At 43.4% G+C, this 19,509-nt stretch overlaps 1 protein-coding gene across 10 annotated transcripts in view; it reads left to right on the plus strand.

The window, feature by feature from the left end:
- The window catches only part of DAAM2 (dishevelled associated activator of morphogenesis 2), a 134,869-nt gene that overhangs the window by 49,597 nt on the left and 65,763 nt on the right, over nucleotides 1-19,509 (plus strand). For all 10 annotated transcript variants that reach the window (XR_012715298.1, XR_012715299.1, XR_012715301.1 and 7 more), the window contains exons 6-7: nucleotides 7,304-7,637; nucleotides 16,144-16,254. Coding sequence is in view for 6 of the 10 variants with exons in the window: in XM_075267330.1 (XP_075123431.1) it covers nucleotides 7,304-7,637; nucleotides 16,144-16,254 (445 nt within the window). In the remaining 4 variants the exon portion in view is untranslated. The remainder of the gene's footprint in view (nucleotides 1-7,303; nucleotides 7,638-16,143; nucleotides 16,255-19,509) is intronic.

Raw genomic sequence — 19,509 nt, forward strand, 5'->3', positions numbered from 1 at the left:
CCGTCACCGCGATACAACTTCATCACCTAGGGAAAGGGAGCGCGGCCAAGCTGTGGATGTGTCGGCCCGCCTGGCCGCGCCGCACTAAGCTGTTGCAGCTGCGCTCATCCCACGGAGTGAGATCTGTTAATAATCAGACTCTGCATCGGCCCAGCGTGGCCTGATCTTCTCTCGCTTCGCAGCTCGCTCTTCTTTTAAGCCCTTGGCACTAACTTTAAAACCTTTTAATAGCTGGACGCGGCCAAGTTTCTGGTAAGGGGGCCGGTGTCTCTACTAATTTCCAGAGACTCAACTTGTTAGCTGCCAAATGGGACGGCATCCAGAGGCCGGAACCAGAGCCAAGTCCTAAATGCTAATGGCAATGATGCAGACAAGCAGCGCAACATTCATATAGAAGGAGCAGCGCAACAATGTATATAAATAATCCACGGTGACATCATCATCCCGGGGCAGGAGCGATCTGGCATTGATTAGCTGAGCCTAATATAGTAACGCTATATCATGCCGAGTGAAACCTGAATCTGGCGGGTCAGGAGATTACACCATGTATTATTATATTATCCATGACAGACCGACGACTAGAAACACGTCACCGCAGGAACGTACAGCATGGAGACCCGGGGCAGAATCTAGGCCAGAACAGGCTCCTGCCCCACAATGTCACTTCCCATTCACAGCACTGCCGTCCTGCAGAGTCACGGACATTGAGCACAAAATTATACTCCTGGGCAGCAATCATAATTCAGCTACCTTCTACTGGAAACAGTCAGCAAATATGTTATAGAGGCTTCAGAAAAGCTTAACTGGGAATCTAAAATACATGTTACAGACCCTGATGTAAAGAAGAACCCACCCAGAATGGAAATCACCAAAGCAAGCTCTGTGCAGCCGGAAATTGCAGAATTGTGAGCACAGCTCTGGAGTATAATACAGGATGTAACTCATGATCAGTACAGGATAAGTAATGTAATGTATGTACACAGTGACTGTACCAGCAGAATAGTGAGCGCAGCTCTGGAGTATAATACAGGATAAGTAATGTAATGTATGTACACAGTGACTGCTCCAGCAGAATAGTGAGCGCAGCTCTGGAGTATAATACAAGATGTAATTCAGGATCAGTACAGGATAAGTAATGTAATGTATGTACACAGTGACTGTACCAGCAGAATAGTGAGCACAGCTCTGCAGTATAATACAGGATGTAACTCAGGATCAGTACAGGATAAGTAATGTAATGTATGTACACAGTGACTGTACCAGCAGAATAGTGAGCGCAGCTCTGGAGTATAATACAGGATGTAACTCAGGATCATTACAGGATAGGTAATGTAATGTATGTACATAGTGAATATACCAGCAGAATAGTGAGTGCAGCTCTGGAGTACAATACAAGATATAACTAAGGATCAGTACAGGATAAGTAATGTAATGTATGTACACAGGGACTGTACCAGCAGAATAGTGAGTGCAGCTCTGGAGTATAATACAGGATGTAACTCAGGATCAGTACAGTATAAGTAATGTAATGTATGTACACAGTGACTGTACCAGCAGAACAGTGAGCGCAGCTCTGGAGTATAATACAGGATAAGTAATGTAATGTATGTACACCGTGACTGTACCAGCAGAATAGTGAGCGCAGCTCTGGAGTATAATACAGGATAAGTAATGTAATGTATGTACACAGTGACTGTACCAGCAGAATAGTGAGCGCAGCTCTGGAGTATAATACAGGATGTAACTCATGATCAGTACAGGATAAGTAATGTAATGTATGTACACAGGGACTGTACCAGCAGACTAGTGAGTGCAGCTCTGGAGTATAATACAGGATGTAACTCAGGATCAGTACAGTATAAGTAATGTAATGTATGTACACAGTGACTGTACCAGCAGAATAGTGAGCGCAGCTCTGGAGTATAATACAGGATAAGTAATGTAATGTATGTACACAGTGACTGTACCAGCAGAATAGTGAGCGCAGCTCTGGAGTATAATACAGGATAAGTAATGTAATGTATGTACACAGTGACTGTACCAGCAGAATAGTGAGTGCAGCTCTGGAGCATAATACAGGATAAGTAATGTAATGTATGTACACAGTGACTGTACCAGCAGAATAGTGAGCGCAGCTCTGGAGTATAATACAGGATAAGTAATGTAATGTATGTACACAGTGACTGTACCAGCAGAATAGTGAGCGCAGCTCTGGAGTGTAATACAGGATAAGTAGTGTAATGTATGTACACAGTGACTGCTCCAGCAGAATAGTGAGCGCAGCTCTGGAGTATAATACAGGATAAGTAATGTAATGTATGTACACAGTGACTGCTCCAGCAGAATAGTGAGCGCAGCTCTGGAGTATAATACAGGATAAGTAATGTAATGTATGTACACAGTGACTGTACCAGCAGAATAGTGAGCGCAGCTCTGGAGTATAATACAGGATGTAACTCAGGATCAGTACAGGATAAGTAATGTAATGTATGTACACAGTGACTGTACCAGCAGAATAGTGAGCGCAGCTCTGGAGTATAATACAGGATGTAACTCAGGATCAGTACAGGATAAGTAATGTAATGTATGTACACAGTGACTGTACCAGCAGAATAGTGAGCGCAGCTCTGGAGTATAGCACAGGATGTAACTCAGGATCAGTACAGGATAAGTAATAATAATACTAATAATAATACATTTTATTTATATAGTGCCAACATATTCCGCAGCGCTGTACAATTTGTAGGGTTCAAATACAGACAGAAAGATACATTACAAAGAAAGTCGATTCACACAATGGGACTGAGGGCCCTGCTCGCAAGAGCTTACAATCTATGAGGTAGAGGGGGTGACATAATATAATACTTTGCACCACGTTCACTCTACAAGGGCAGGATCAGATCTTCTCGCTGAGTCTCCAGCTCTTGGTTCCTCTTTCTGTGTTGCTGTTCTTGGCGATTACGCGGCGGTGAGCGGTGGCGATTTATTTAAACAATTGCCTGCCTACTTTGTTGCTATGGAGATGAAGGAGTTTACAGTAACAATTGCTTCAAGGTGTCTGTCACGTTATGTTTCTCCTCGAGCTCCAGATCTGACTATACAAGATTCCAGATGTTCCGGATTCGGGAGCAGGATGCAGCCACCAGGATTAATTGTACATGGATGGATCTTACCCTGAATGTGTTGGTACAGTGAGGGGGGAGGGGGACATGTCTGCATCTTCCAAGAACAAATTACTGCTCTGCTTCCCAAATAAATACATGGCAAGTAACAGGGTGTCCAACCTGCAGGAACGTGTGGAGCGTGGCCAGCGTCCCTCTGGAGACCTACCTGAGGACATGTCCGCATGTAGGGAAGGCACAGATGGTTTCCATCATCAGAACTTTCCAAATAAGACATTTTTAGAATTGTAGAAAGAAAACAAAAGCAGTTCTGTTAAGATATATGGACAGCAAGCCAGGCGGGAGATCGCTGGAGAAGACCCCACAGTCTGTGACTGCCAGGATTGTACCACAAATCCTAGGACACTGTGCCACTAAACCAGCTATGACTGACGCCCTGGAGCCCCATAAGTATGACACGTTAGGAACAGTGCATGGGTTCTGTAATGGGACAGAACGACAAATGGACCCCTCAGACACCTAGGCCCATTAAATACTTTCAGGACTCTTACATAGTAATCTTACATGCCTTCTTGTTCCTGCACTCTCCTAATTATTAGCATGAGCGGGTCTGCTGACATCAGGTAGAAGCTCCTGTCAGCAGAATAAGAGGGCAATAGATAGAAGCTCCTGTCAGCAGAATAAGGGGGCACTAGATAGAAACTCCTGTTAGCAGAATAAGGGGGGGCAGCAGATAGAAGCTCCTGTCAGCCGAATAAGGGGGGGTCAGCAGATAGAAACTAATATCAACAATATAAGGGGGGGGCAGTATATAGAAGCTCTTGTCAGCAGTAGCATTATCTGCAAGGAGTTTGTATGTTCTCCCTGTATATGCCTGGGTTTCCTCTGGTTACTTCGGTTTCTTTCCACATGCCAGTTGTATACTGCTATACCTGTGGGTGTTGGGGATGAGCGTCTGTACCACAGCCATGATTCCCCTACTCCACAACGTGCTGAGTCTCTGGGGATAAGGTGCGTTACAAGTGGTGTTCATTGTTTCTCCTTCCATGGCTTCTTCTACAACCTTCTCTTCTCCTAATATTTAGGGTCATATAATTCCCCTGTCCATATCTGCAGATATTTGGTTATGGTTATTTTTGGGCTGAGACCAAAGTAAATGTAATGAGCGGCTGATTATGGTGTGAGGGAGGTGAGGCTGCACGGTGGTGAGGCTGCATGGCGGTGCGGGGATCGCACTGCAACCCAGAGATCAGACCTTATCGCTAAAGAATCCTAGCTATGGCATGGCAGTGACCATGTTGGTGCCTCTCAAGAACCCCTCAGGCACCAGGGCCCCCAGGAGTATCACAACCTCCTACCCCTTATAACTACACCCTGGCTGTTCCTGGGGAGATTCTTATTGCTAAGATCTCTAAAGAAAGTAATTAAGTAGCTGGTAGCAGATGACCCCTCTGACCGCCAGCATAGGGTCAGTGAGACATCCTGTGACACCCTCCAAGGATAGACCAGGTGTGGAGGGAGAAGTCACAATACCCTGCCCAAAATAGTGGCTGTGGCAAAAAGGGCAAATGGGAGACTGTGGTGGTATTATTAGATAATAATAATAATATAATTTATAATAATACCACCATACTGTATGGCGAGATTATTTAGATACAGTATGGTGGTACTAGGTACTGAATGGTGGTATTATTTAGATATTGTATGGTGGTATTATATAGGTACAGTATGGTGGAATTAGATACAGTATAGTGGTATTATTTAGGTACTGTATGGTGGTATTTATGTAATGTACTAGCTGGTACCCGCGACTTCGTCTGCGGTGATTGTAGAAGTGGGTATATACAGGCGCAGGTAAGGTTTTCGTACTGTGTATAAGGTATGGGATATAAAATGTAACTGTGTATCTTGTTGTTGCTGTAATTCTGAGAATACGTGAGACTTTTGTGTTGAATGTAATTTGTATTTCAGCTGCTATACGGTGTTGGTATAAACTGTACATAGTGACTTTGGGACAGAGGGATTTCAGGTTAATATACTTCGATATACGACATTGTATGATTTGTTATTTTCCGCCAGTACATGTAAGTTTTGGGCACAGGATACTCTTGAGTAAGCAACATAAAGTCTGGCCCTGTGCATGACAGTTTAGTAACTCCATGTGCCTCTTATTAATAGCAATTAACCCCATCATGTCCCTCACATTAACCCCAGTGTAAGAGTTACTGATAGAGATGAGCGAGTACTGTTGGGATCAGCCAATCCGAACAGCACGCTCGCATAGAAATGAATGGACGTAGCCGACACGCGGGGGGTTAAGCGCGCTGGCTACGTCCAAGCGGAAGTACCAGGTGCATACATTCATTTCTATGGCGCGTGCTGTTCAGATCGGCTGATCCCAACAGTACTCGCTCATCTGTAGTTACTGATATGTGAGAGACTTGGAGGTAATAATTAAGTATCTTCATTACTGAGGTCTTTTATTATTACCTCCATATGTCTCACATATTAGTAACCTTTATATGGGGCACACAGGGGTTAATATGAGGGACATGATGGGGTTTATTCCTATTAATGTGAGGTACATGGAGTTACTAACACTAAACTAATAACCCCAAATGGCTGACATTAATGAGAATAGGAAGTAAAGGAAGGGAGCTGTGTGGTTCTTACTTTCAGTTTGCTAGCAGCTTCAGCAGGAGCTATCACTATAGCAGGCAGAGACCTGAGCGATTAAGCTCCACCCCCTGGGTTTCCTGCACATCTGGCATAGGGGAGTGTCCTTATGCCTCAGCTCTAGCAGAGACTTTATTTAACTCTTGCAGGTCCTGTGCTGCTGGCATGCCAGTGAAATATGGCAGGAGTGCCACTCTTGGCATGTGTTCCAGGGGTTGCTGACCTCTGCTGTAGGGGGTAATATGAATTTTGTGGCTTGCTATGGTCCAAAGTGTGTGAGATTGCAGAGATAGTGATGTGAGTTTGGGTTTTGTGGGGGTCCTGGGAAAAACGTATGTGCGCTATTGTGACGAAAAGTAGCCTATTGCGCAATCGAGTGTAGGGACTATGCTTGTGGAAAATTTCAGCCAAATCGGTGGAGCGGTTTTTGCGTGATTGACCGCCAAAGATCCAAACATCCAAAGGGTCCTGGGAAAAACGTATGTGCGCTATTGTGACGAAAAGTAGCCTATTGCGCAATCGAGTGTAGGGACTATGTTTGTGGAAAATTTCCGCCAAATCGGTGGAGCGGTTTTTGCGTGATTGACCGCCAAACATCTGAACATCCCAAGGGTCCTGGGAAAAACGTATGTGCACTATTGTGACGAAAAGTAGCCTATTGCGCAATCGAGTGTAGGGACTATGTTTGTGGAAAATTTCAGCCAAATCGGGGTCCAAAGTGTGTGAGATTGCAGAGATAGTGATGTGAGTTTGGGGTTTGTGGGGTTCCTGGGAAAAACGTATGTGCGCTATTGTGACGAAAAGTAGCCTATTGCGCAATGGGGTGTATTAACTATGTTTGTGGAAAATTTCAGCCAAATCGGTCAAGCGGGTTTTGCGTGATTGACTAACAAACATCCGAACACACAAACCCACAAACATCCAAACTCACAAACTTTCACATTTATAATATTAATAGGATGTTGTATTATTTAGGTACAGTATGGTGGAATTTAGATACTGTATGGTGGTATTATTTAGGTACAGTATAGTGGAATTATTTAGATACTGTATGATGATATTAAGTACTGTATGGTGGTAATATTTAGATACTGTATGGTGGTATTAATTAGGTAGCCATAAAACAAATCCAGTATATTAATATGAAAAACAAAATGATCTCCAACTTACAGTAAGTCATGATGAAACATATAAAATCCTTACAACATTAAACTTACCATGTCCATATATAATAGGGGAGGGGAAGGGAAATAATACACCCAAATTCTTGACCAGATGCCCCATACACTATAATATACTCCAAGAATATAAATCCATGTATACTATAAAGCAATATATCATCATATCAATCTATAAACTAAACCATGTAATATAATAATATAACTGATCATATAACATATATCATTATATATATCATACTGTATAACATAATATAATAATATGATATATCCTGGTGTAACTTCTGATTTCTCATCTCGTTCCTATGTCCTTGTCTTCTCCGTCAGGTTTGTGACGCGGTTCATAGAGCTGGACGGTTTGACGTGTCTCCTGAATTTCCTGAAGAGCATGGATTACGACACGGCGGAGAGCCGCATACACACATCCGTTATAGGATGTATAAAGGCTCTGATGAACAACTCCCAGGGACGGGCGCACGTTTTGGCGCATCCAGAGAGCATCAACATCATCTCCCAGAGTTTACGGACTGAGAACATCAAAACCAAGATCGCTGTCCTGGAGATCCTGGGAGCGGTCTGCCTGGTGCCGGACGGGCATAAGAAAGTCCTGCAAGCCATGCTGCACTACCAGGTGTACGCTGCCGAACGCACGCGCTTCCAGGTGAGAGCCGCGCTCACATCAAGGCTTCTGTTTAGATGCAAAATGTGATGTATTTTCAGGGCATTCACTCTTACACTAGGGTCACACTAGCGTTCGGATTCTCTTCCTTTGGGTCTGCTATAGGATTATAGATTATTAGGGGGTCCGCCATAGAACTATAAATCTAATGGGGTCCGCCTTAGGACTATAGACTATAAGGGGGTCTGCCATAAGACTATAACAGGGTCCGCCGTAATACTATAGACTATTATGTGGTCTGCCATAGGACTATAGACTATAAGGAGGTCCACCATAAGACTATAGAGTATAAGAGGGTCCGCCATAAAACTATAGACTATAATTGGGTCCTCCATAAGATTACAGACTATAAGGGTGTCTTCCATAGGACTATAGATATAATGAGGTCCGTCATAGGACTATAGAGTATAATGGGGTCTGCCATAACACTATAGACTATAATAGGGTTTGCCATAGGACTATAGACTATAATGGGGTTTGCCATAGAACTATAGACTATAAGGGGGTCCGCCATAGGACTATAGACTATAATGGGGCCTGTCATAGGACTATAGACTATAATGGGGCCTGTCATAGGACTATAGACTATAAGAGGGTCCGCCATAAAACCGTAGACTATAATGGGGGCCACCATAAGACTACAGACTATAAAGGGATCTGCCATTGGACTATAGACTATAATGGGGTATGACATGAGCCTATAGACTATGATGGGGCCACCATAGGACTATAGACTATAATGGGGTCTGCCCTAAGACTATAATGGGGTTTCCAATGGGACTATTGACTATAATGGGGTTGGCCATAGGACTATAGACTATAATGGGGTCCATGGGGTTTCCGCTGGTTTTATACTTTCCTCCTTACAGGACTTTTCTCTCCACCTCTAGTGTGAATCCAGGCTTATGGAGTATGTTATGGACATTGGCTTTATTACTTGGTCCATATAGTCCTCGGCCATGTATATGGTTGTTACTACCCCTATTTATAGACCACTGACGCCTCTTCTGGTGATTTATCCTAGTACATAGAAGCGGAGCCTTGTAATACACTTTCTTCCTCATCCTCCGGACTTGTGTACACGGCTTGTCCTTCTCTCAGCTGAGGGTTTGTTACTATTGTATGCAGTCTAGACAATACTCTGTGAGCTGCAACGTTTAGATTCTGGACTGATACATTCTAGAAAGCTTGTTCAGCTGCTGACACAATGAGAGATGGACGAACCTCACAAGAATATTCATAGGATTCGTCCTCCTGTTTCGGTTTGGGCCAAACTTGTTTCATATGAACCAGAAGTACTTTTGTAATATTCCGGATCTCTTCAGATGCCAGGGTATAATAATTGGAAGGCCAGGGGGGGTGCGGAGCTATACTCATATTCCTGCACCTCTCTGGTGCCCCCTTGTGGTGTCCGCTGCTCCTTCTTCACTGGCATCTTGGGTCGTCTTCTGGCCTCTTTCAGCCTCCTGGGTGACATCAGCAGCCCCTGCAGTAGATGAGACCTGTGATTGGGCCTCAGAGGTCGGGGCCACTGATGTCTCCCAGTAGAACAGTAGACAATCGGGAAAGAACACCGGAGACTGTGAAGGGGCCCCAGAAAGGTGGGCCTCTGATTATTATACTGCAGGGACCCCAGACTATGATAATGATCTGCGGGTGGTAAACCAAAAAATCTTGTGTTCAACTAAACCTGTGATTCTTGGAAAATTTGTAACTAACCCGGCTTGATATGAACCAGTATCTCCAGGTACAACTGTAACAAACCCTCAGCTGTGAGCAGCTCTGTACAGGATCACTGTCTCTGCAGGTAACCAGAGATGTCCTCATTCACTGACAACAAGCAGAGATCTGGAGGAATAAGACCCCAGGCCCATGGCCGGGTGTGCATCCTATGGGGGGGGCCCAGTTTGTAGTCAGTGCGATCAGATGACACTTGGAGAGATGTCTCCAAGATGTGACATAGAGCAAGATAGGACCTACTCTGTAATCATCCATGTCATGGGAACAGATTGGAAGTCGCCATAGCTGTGAGTTAGATTGTGTCGTCCACTACAAACCTGGCCCAAAAAGGGGTGCACGTTTCGTGTTCATGGGGTGCACCCTGGGCCGTGTTCAGGGGTGTAATGAGGACTGGATTAAGTCTATTCTGGCATTACAGAGATTCATTCATTGGATTTCTTTCTATCCACAATGAATCCCAGCGCTCCTGGCAGCTTCACACATCCATATTCTGGGCTGAAGAGCTGATTATTAATTACTTTCAGATCGGACCCTCCTCACAGTTATGGCGGCCGTGCTGCGGTTGGCTCGGAGATTTATGGCGCTGCTTATTAGTTCTGTACTATGTAGGAGCTGGAAGTCGTCTCTATACATGAAACGTCAGCGGCTTCTGGGCCACGTCTGATGGAAAGTCGTATCACACGTCAGCTGTGGACGGCGCTGTCTATAGCATGTAGTGATGTATAATGTGTGTGTATATATATATATATATATATATATATATATATATATATATATATTATAGCCCGCTTCTCTAGCTCTCCCGTACACAGTTACAATTAAGGGTTACAAATAATGCTCCCGGTAGTTGAGAGCATGAAAGGGTAACTCGAGTCAACCTTGATCTAGGACTTCCCTGGTTGTCTACAGTATAATATGGGTTGGTGGTGATATTTCTTCTGCTCTTAAGTTGTGAATGGGTTAATGGAGTCATTCTGTTGGTCTAAGGTAGTGAAGAAATTAAAAATAATTTCCTTGGTGGTCTAGGTCAGTGACGTGGTGAATCCCCTGGTGGTCTAGGTCAGTGAAGTAATGAATTCCCTGGTGGTGTAGTGGTTACATACCTGGTGTCCATTGGTTATTCACTACCCAGCACCATCTATCCCTGCCACACCAGTTTCTCTATGGTTGGGCAGCTCAGGTTCTGCAGAACTACATTTCCCAGAATGCCCATAGGGCTCCGCATCACTGTGTAGTAGAGCTGATGTAGCGTAATGTTCTCATAAACCCAAATCTACACTCTACATCTCCCACAATACATCACAGCAGAAATATCACAATCATGGAGATATAGATCTCTCTAGAGTGCAGCTTTGGGTGTGACTAGAGTATAATGCCGTTCTCACACTGCCATCAGTAGTTCTGTCAGATTTGATGGGTACTATAATAAAACACACAGCATCTACATCCATCATATGATGGATCTAACAATAACCATGATAGTAGTGTGAACATAACCTTAGAATACTGCTATATATGGTGGTGGGAGCGTGTATTCCAGGGGATGAAGATTGATGAGTGTGTTGTCTTTGTACGTTACTAAGGTATATGTCAGCACTACATAAATAACTGATAATAATTATTCTGCCAAAGATCTGCGACTCACTGCTGGGGGGATGTGATATATGTTTTATACAACATTCCAATCACATTGTATCATGTAGAGGAATGTATACAATGTATATACTATATATAAGTCACCAGAATCACAAGGGAAAGATCTCTGCTGCTTCTTGGAGGAAAGCTGGGAACTAGAGACAGTATGTATGTGTGTATATATACTGTATATATACCTACAACCATACAGAATGATCAATATATCTATACAGCATGTATCATACCCACTATATCCATATAGTATTTATCATACTTATATTACCCGTATAACCCTCTCATTACCTGCATTCAGGGTCTATACTATCTGTGTGCGCCGTATGTAGAATCAACAGTACATTCAGGGTATATTCTATGACTTGCAGCTCCTCACTTCTCTCCACTGACTCACATTTCCTGTGTATATTACCTGTGTTTGCTGTGTGCAGAACCTCCAGTGTATTCTTTGATTTGCAGCTCCTCACTTCTTTCCACAGACTCACACTGTCTGTGTATATTACCTGTGTTTGCTGTGTGCAGAACCTCCAGTGTATTCTTTGATTTGCAGCTACTCACTTCTTTCTACAGACTCACACTGTCTGTGTATATTACCTGTGTTTGCTGTGTGCAGAACCTCCAGTGTATTCTTTGATTTGCAGCTACTCACTTCTCTCCACTGACTCACTCTACCTGTGTATATTACCTGTGTTTGCTGTATGCAGAATCTCCAGTTTATTCTTTGACTTGCTGCTTCACACTTCTCTCCACTGACTCACACTGCCTGTGTATATTGCCTGTTTGAAGCAGCAAGTCTTAGAAAACACTGTAGATTCTGCACACAGCAAACAGGTAATATACACAGTCAGTGTGAGTCAGTGGAGAGAAGTTAAAGCAACAAGTCATAGAATACACTGTAGATTCTGCATACAGCTCACTTCTCTCCACTGACTCACACTGCCTGTGTATATTACCTGTATTTGCTGTGTGCAGAATCTCCAGTATATTCTATGAGATACTTCTTTCCACTGACTCACACTGCATGCATATCTATCTATCTATCTATCTATCTATCTATCTATCTATCTATCTATCTATCTATCTATCTATCTATCTATCATCTATCTCCTGTGTGTTGTGTCCCTGTGGACATCTTAATACCAGCTTTATTGATTGTGACCCAGCTTTATCTATCATCTATCTCCTGTGTGTTGTGTCCCTGTGGACATCTTAATACCAGCTTTATTGATTGTGACCCAGCTTTCCTGGAATGAGCTAGTGGAAATGTAACAATGTGATGAGTCTGGGTCTCCTATATATCATATATATTCTGCATATTTAGTTGTGTATTATCAATCTTTTAGCTTAGCCCTTATATCTTAGCAGGAATTTACATCCTACAATTGAGTCCATATGTATGTCTGTATCACACGGGAAAAACACATGTGCTCCATGTTTAATATCCAAGATGATGGATTAGAATTCCTGTCAATGGCGGTTACTGCAGGAATATCAGGGAGCTGGCGTAATAAAGTGATTATACAGCAATGGTCCTAGCCATAGTCACATATTACACTGATGTATGTATATATATATATATATATATATATATATATATATACATACACTGGTGCCCCTACAGTGTGATAGACAGGCCCTATCCTGCCCCCACCCTGATAGACAAGAAATCAGTCTATGAATTGTGTGATCTGTGACCTGCTCTGAGAGGTATCTGCAGTGATCTGAGTATTTCTGCTCCTCTATATATACAGTCACCCTGACACACACCTTAGTAGACATGGCTCATAGGGTTCAATAATAGAAGCTGACTGCATGAGAACCATTTATTTAGGAGAAAATCTGCTGGACTGACGTCACTGGAGCAGAAGATATAAGTAAAGGCTCCAGATCATCATCTTTATTGACAATTATCCCTTTAAGTGGCCGTAGTTCCTGTCAGTGATGTCAGATACGCTCTGCACATGGCTGCCGTCTGAGGATCTGTCCCCTAAGTCACCTGGAAGTATATACATCATAGATCAACATTATATATATGATTCATAAATCTCCTCCATAGGATCTATAAAGATCTAGAATCTTTAAAAAAGGTGAAAAACTAAAGAATACTTTGTATCTATTCTATCGGGTTATTATTATTATTATTATTAATAATAATATATTACTGTAATTTTATACATAGCTGATTATTATTATTATCATCACTATATATATATATATATATATATATATATATATATACAGTATGTAATATATATATATATATATATATATATATATGTTATATATATATATATATATATATATATATATATATATATATATATATTGTAATGTTTTCCTTATCAGTATGTCTTTGTAGAATGGGAGGAAATCCACGCAAACACGGGGAGAACATACAAACTCCTTGCAGGTGTTGTTGTTCCTGGCAGGATTCGAACCCAGGACTGAGCTAACCACTGAGCCACCATGTTGCCCCTATTATTATTCTATTATTATTATGACTATTATTATTACTATAGTATTATTATTTATTACTACTATAAATGTATACCTAGCTGATTATTATTATTACTATAGATATTACTCTTATTTCTCACTTGTTGCTACTGACAATCCCATTTTTCCAATTATATTGGTGTCGCCATGTCATGTGAGTACAGAGAATCCTACACATGGGCCTGAACGACCATGACTTGTTATCTCTTTGTAGATCTTGTAACTTGTCATCAATTTGTCATATGTTAATGTCCCAAATAATTCCCATATATGAGATGACAGCACTTAGCTGTTACCACCAATACCAGAAACATGTCTGCCAGTGCCCCCACCACCAGAGATTGCCTTAGATTTACCACAGGAAGGTTTTTTGGATGTTGGGACTGAACATAAGGTGGAATTCTTACTATTGCACCATACTCTTCTTCTGATGTCACCCTCACTCAGTAACCTCTTATCTGTAATAGAATCATCATGGGATTCAGTAATGTCATCATCTTCCCCACTATATTGTGACTCATCATCACAGTGAGATTCCTCTCTGCCCTTACAGATTTCCCCCTAGTGCCCCCTACCAGCACTACCCCCTGCCACTACTACCCCCACCAACACTCATGTCTTCCACCTCTACATCAAGCACTGACAGTGCTCACCCAACTCATCCAGAAGAAGAAGAAGTCTGGGGCTATGAGGAATATCTCTTTCTGAAGATGACACATGACTACTAGAGAATGAGATCTAAGTCATTGAGGACAAAGGAGAAGATATGGGCGACAATAGAGAAAGACAGCATAGTGAATCACATAGGAATGCACAGAACCCTCAGTCAAGATTTGTAGTCCACGGCTTTCAAAAACATCTTTAGTCTCAGGAAGCGCAACAAACCCAAGTGTGATAAGGAGCGTTATCAGAGATCCTTCCTCTCAACCGCGATCAGGCTGTATAATCAATATCAGACTAAGCAAAGATCACTCCGCACAGAGAACTAAATGATCCTGAAGTCTTTCTTTATCTTCCTAGTTGCTATGTCTCCTAGTATCTTTTCCTATCTGCTATGAGCTTGTATGTGTTCTTCTTCTTGTAACATGTCACTGTATTATCCATGCTGCTGTAACACACTGAATTACCCCATGTGGGACTATTAAAGGATTACTTTCTCTTAACATTGCACTGTTTGCAAAAAATACTTTTGTCCAAAAAAACCTCCTTAACATAAGATTTTCACTAGCAGGAACTTCAAAAAAGTCTGTTTATATATTCTGTATACAGCAGCACAGATCTGCCCCTTCCCTCCTATCTATGATATCTATCAAAAATCTACCTGGAATTGCTTCTATTGGACTAAACGCTCCTATTCCTAATATTGTCTCACTCTATTTTTTATAATTGAAAGATTTTCAGCACTGAGTGCTCTGTATGATGAATCACAGACTCTTCACTATCTCCACCATTACTGTAATGTCACCTTATATAATGTATATGACATCAGACCTGTGCTCTGTATGATGCAGAGAGATGAGTGACCGACCCTTCACTATCTCCACCATTACTGAAACGTCTCATCTTCCAGCCTACAGGACCTTATATAGTGTATATGACGTCAGCTCTGTAAGGACCACCCAACCACTGTCTATTGACTAAGAGACTGTCAGGTGGCCCTAGGACGCCACACAGGGACTCATACACAGGGGGTGAACTTACCTTTTTTGCCGCCTGAGACGGACGACAGAAAGCGCCCCCCCCTCCCCCCAGGAGGAGGGGGCGGAGTGAAGGGGGCGTGGCAGAGCGGCGTTAGCAGGTAGAGAGCAGGCAAGGAGAGGACCTGCTCTCTGCCTGAGCGTGAGGGGAGGCCGCTGGAGCATCGCTGCGTCCACAGGGCCTCCCCAATCCACCGCTCGCTTTCCATGCCGGGTTGCCGAGACGGTGACGCTAAGCTTAGGTAAGCAAAAATGCCGCCCCCCCCCCCCCCCCCCCGGGGCCCTGGCATAGCGCCGCCTGAAGCGGTCGCATCAGGTCGCCTCATGGGAGGTGCGGCACTGCTCACACACACGTGTCTCTTCTGTATTTCCTGTTCTAACATGTCACAAGAGCCATTACAGGTCCTCTAAGGGCTCGTTCACATCTGCGTTCACTGTCCTTATTGCAGGTTTCCGTTTCCTGCATAAAACAGATGCAGGAGACGGAAGCCTGCAGGAGACTTTCTCACCCATTCATTTGAATGGGTGAGAAAGCTGTCCGGCCGTGCGCGGCGGTGAGCGTTTTGCGCTCTCCGCCGCGAAACCGGGTTTTATAATCCGGACACAGAGTCGGACATGCACTACTCTGTGTCCGGATAAAAAAATCCGGTTTCGCGGCGGAGAGCCTAAAACGCTCACCGCCGCTCACGGCCGGACCCGGTCTATGGTTTCCGTCTTCTGCCATGCAGAAGACGGAAACCATAGAACGGAGTCATGAACGCAGGTGTGAACCCAACGTAAAATGAATTGGCATTTATTCAGTTTTGTTAAAAACCGAACAACTTTGAATATTTGGGTCTAACCAATAAGTTCAACATCTTTAATAGTAATAGATATTATTATTATTGTCATTTATTTCTCCACAGACGCTGTTGAATGAACTAGACAGAAGTATGGGCAGATATCGGGATGAAGTCAACCTGAAAACCGCCATCATGTCTTTCATAAATGCTGTCCTCAATGCCGGTGCTGGAGAAGTGAGTAAATAAATATCTATAGATAGGTTGGGAGATGAGGTATTGGTTATATTTTTGCCAAAATTTAAAAAAGTTCTATCAAATTGTTCTTTTTTTTAAAAAAAAGGTGCAAAAAAAATTTTGGCAAAAATATGTAAGCTCGCGACCCACGTCAAGGGTCCTCGTTTTCTTGCGAGTCCCTACACTAAGTTCACACCAGCGTCCGATCTCCGTTATGCAGGTTTCTGTTTCTGTCCAAGAAACTGGCCAGGAGACGGAAACCAGCAGGCAGTTTTCAAACCCATTCATAGACCACCTCACAATGTTGGTCTATGGAGACCGCTAGTGATCTTTTTACCGTGAGAGGCATGTTGCTGCTCATAGAAAAAAGAAGCGAGCTGCCCTTTCTTCAGGCGAATTCCGCGGCACATTGAGACGCGGCGTCCGCCTCGCGGCAGCACCCTCCAGACTAGGCCCATTCATTTTGGGCCTACTCCGGAGTGGGAATCTGCGACTGACAGTCTCGGCAGGCGTATTTTGGCCCCGATTTTGATGCGACTTCTATGGAGCCTGCTAAATTCACAGCTTTGTGCACACAGAACTCTATGGAGCTGCCGAGTCCATGGCCCGGAGGCCCGTGGAAGGTGCTGTAGTGTGCAAGCAGCCACTAAGGATACCAGACCTGTTTTGTCAGTGTGTGCATGTGTATATGTGTGTGTGCACATGTGTGATCCATGTGTATGTATGTGTGTGTATGCACGTGTGTGGTCCGTGTATATGTATACGTGTATGTGCTCATGTGATCCACGTGTTTGTGCGTGCGCACTGCAAGTGTCCTTGCGTGTGGTAGTGCTCTGTTCGTCCCTGTGCATAGTGTGCATCCATCTGAGTGTGTGTGTGTGTGTGTGGTATTTATGGGGTGGTGTTTGTGTGGTGTGTTGTGGCATTTGTGTGGTGTTGTGCTTGTGGGTTGGTGTATGTGTGCTGTCTGTGTGATGTTTATATGGTGTTTGTGAAATGTTTGTGTGTGGTGGTGCGGCCCCTTCAGCAGCGACTCTTTTGCGCTGTCACTATAGTCAGTCACAACTTTTGTTTTCCCCGCGGCACTTTCACTTTTGCCCATTATATGTATTGGGCCTAACTTCGGGGGCCCCAATCTCATGACGGGGGGACACTAGCAAGATGTAACTTGCACAGTATTCTGCTCCTGTGGGTGGAGAGGGGGACATGCCAAATTTCACCGAAATCAGACGAGAACTGTGGATTTGTATAGAGCTACTACAGATTTTGGGTTTTATATATATATAAATCTAATACCTTCCCCTTCATCTCTAAAGTCTTGGAACGCCTGGTCTATTCTCGTTTAATCCGTTATCTCTCTGCTAACTCTCTGCTTGACCCCTTACAATCTGGTTTCCGCGCTCTGCACTCTACTGAAACGGCTCTCACAAAAGTCTCCAATGATCTCCTGACGGCTAAATCCAATGGTGACTTCTCTCTTCTTATTCTTCTGGACCTCTCTGCAGCTTTTGACACTGTTGACCATCATCTCCTCCTCACTATGCTCCGCTCCGTCGGCCTCAATGACACTGCGCTCTCCTGGTTCTCCTCTTATCTCTCAGACCGCACTTTCAGCGTATCATTTGCGGGCTCTGTTTCCTCCCCTCTTTCCCTTGCTGTTGGGGTTCCTCGGGGCTCGGTCCTAGGCCCCCTGCTCTTTTCTCTCTACACAGCCCCCATTGGACAAACCATCACCAGATTTGGCTTCAGGTACCATCTTTATGCTGATGACACCCAATTATACACATCTTCCCATGACATCAGCCCTGCACTAATACAGAACACCAGTGACTGTCTCCCTGCTGTCTCTAATATCATGTCCTCGCTCTATCTGAAACTAAATCTCTCTAAGACTGAACTACTACTGTTTCCACCATCTAACAGATCTGTCCCTGATATATCCATTGCAGTCTCAGGCCTTACTATAACTCCTAGGCAGCAGGCCCACTGCCTCGGGGTTATGTTTGACTCAGACCTTTCCTTCACCCCTCATATCCAATCACTCGCATGTTCATGTCACCTCCACCTCAAAAACATCTCCAGAATACGCCCTTTCCTCACCAGAGATACACTAAAGACACTTATTGTCTCTCTGATTCATTCTCGCCTTGACTACTGTAACTCCTTACTAATCGGTCTTCCCCTCACTAAACTCTCCCCTCTACAATCTATACTGAATGCAGCGGCCAGGCTCATCTATCAGGCTAGACGCTACAGCGATGCCTCTGGTCTGTGCCAGTCACTACACTGGCTGCCTATTCATTATAGAATAAAATATAAAGTTATTACTCTCATCCACAAGGCTCTCCATAATGCTGCAACTCTCTACATTTCCTCCCTCATCTCTGTCTACCGCCCAACCCGTGCTCTCCGTTCACTCAATGACCTAACACTTACATCCTCTATTATCAGAACCTCCCACGCTCGTATACAAGACTTCTCCCGAGCTGCACCACTTCTCTGGAATGCTCTACCCCGGACAATCAGATTAACTCCCAATTTATACAGCTTCAAACGCAAACTAAAGACGCATCTTTTCAGACAGATCGATCACAAGTTCTAATGTAAACCCTTCCGTACTGTCATTACAATCCCTAAAATCTATCCCTCCTCTGTCCCCGCTCCCACATTACCCCACATGATATGATGCCATTTCAGGCTAACTCTATAGGTCCAAGCTCCATCCACAAGTTAAAGGACACGACTAGTGACGGCTCATAAAGTCTTATGTTTGTGTAATGACAGTCACCTCTATTACAAAAGTGTCTGACCTCTGCATAAGCAATACCGCCCCTGCTACCTCTTGTGTCACCCCCTCTACCTCATAGATTGTAAGCTCTTGTGAGCAGGGCCCTCAGTCCCATTGTGTGAAGTGACTATTTCTTTGTAAGGTATCTTTCTGTCTGTATTTGAACCCTAGAAATTGTACAGCGCTGCGGAATATGTTGGCGCTATATAAATAAAATGTATTATTATTATTATAATAGATAGGTTGGTAGATAGATAGTTAGATAGATAGATAGATAATGAGATAGATAGATAGATAGATAGATAGAAGATAGATAGATAGGTATGATATAGATAGATAGCAGATAGATAGATAGATAGATAGATAGATAGATAGATATGATATAGATAGAGAGAAAGATAGATAGATAGATAGATAGATAGATACATAGGAGATAGATAGATACATAGGAGATAGATAGATAGATA

This window comes from Leptodactylus fuscus, chromosome 3 (genome assembly GCF_031893055.1).
Source record: "Leptodactylus fuscus isolate aLepFus1 chromosome 3, aLepFus1.hap2, whole genome shotgun sequence".
NCBI classification, from domain to species: domain Eukaryota; kingdom Metazoa; phylum Chordata; class Amphibia; order Anura; family Leptodactylidae; genus Leptodactylus; species Leptodactylus fuscus.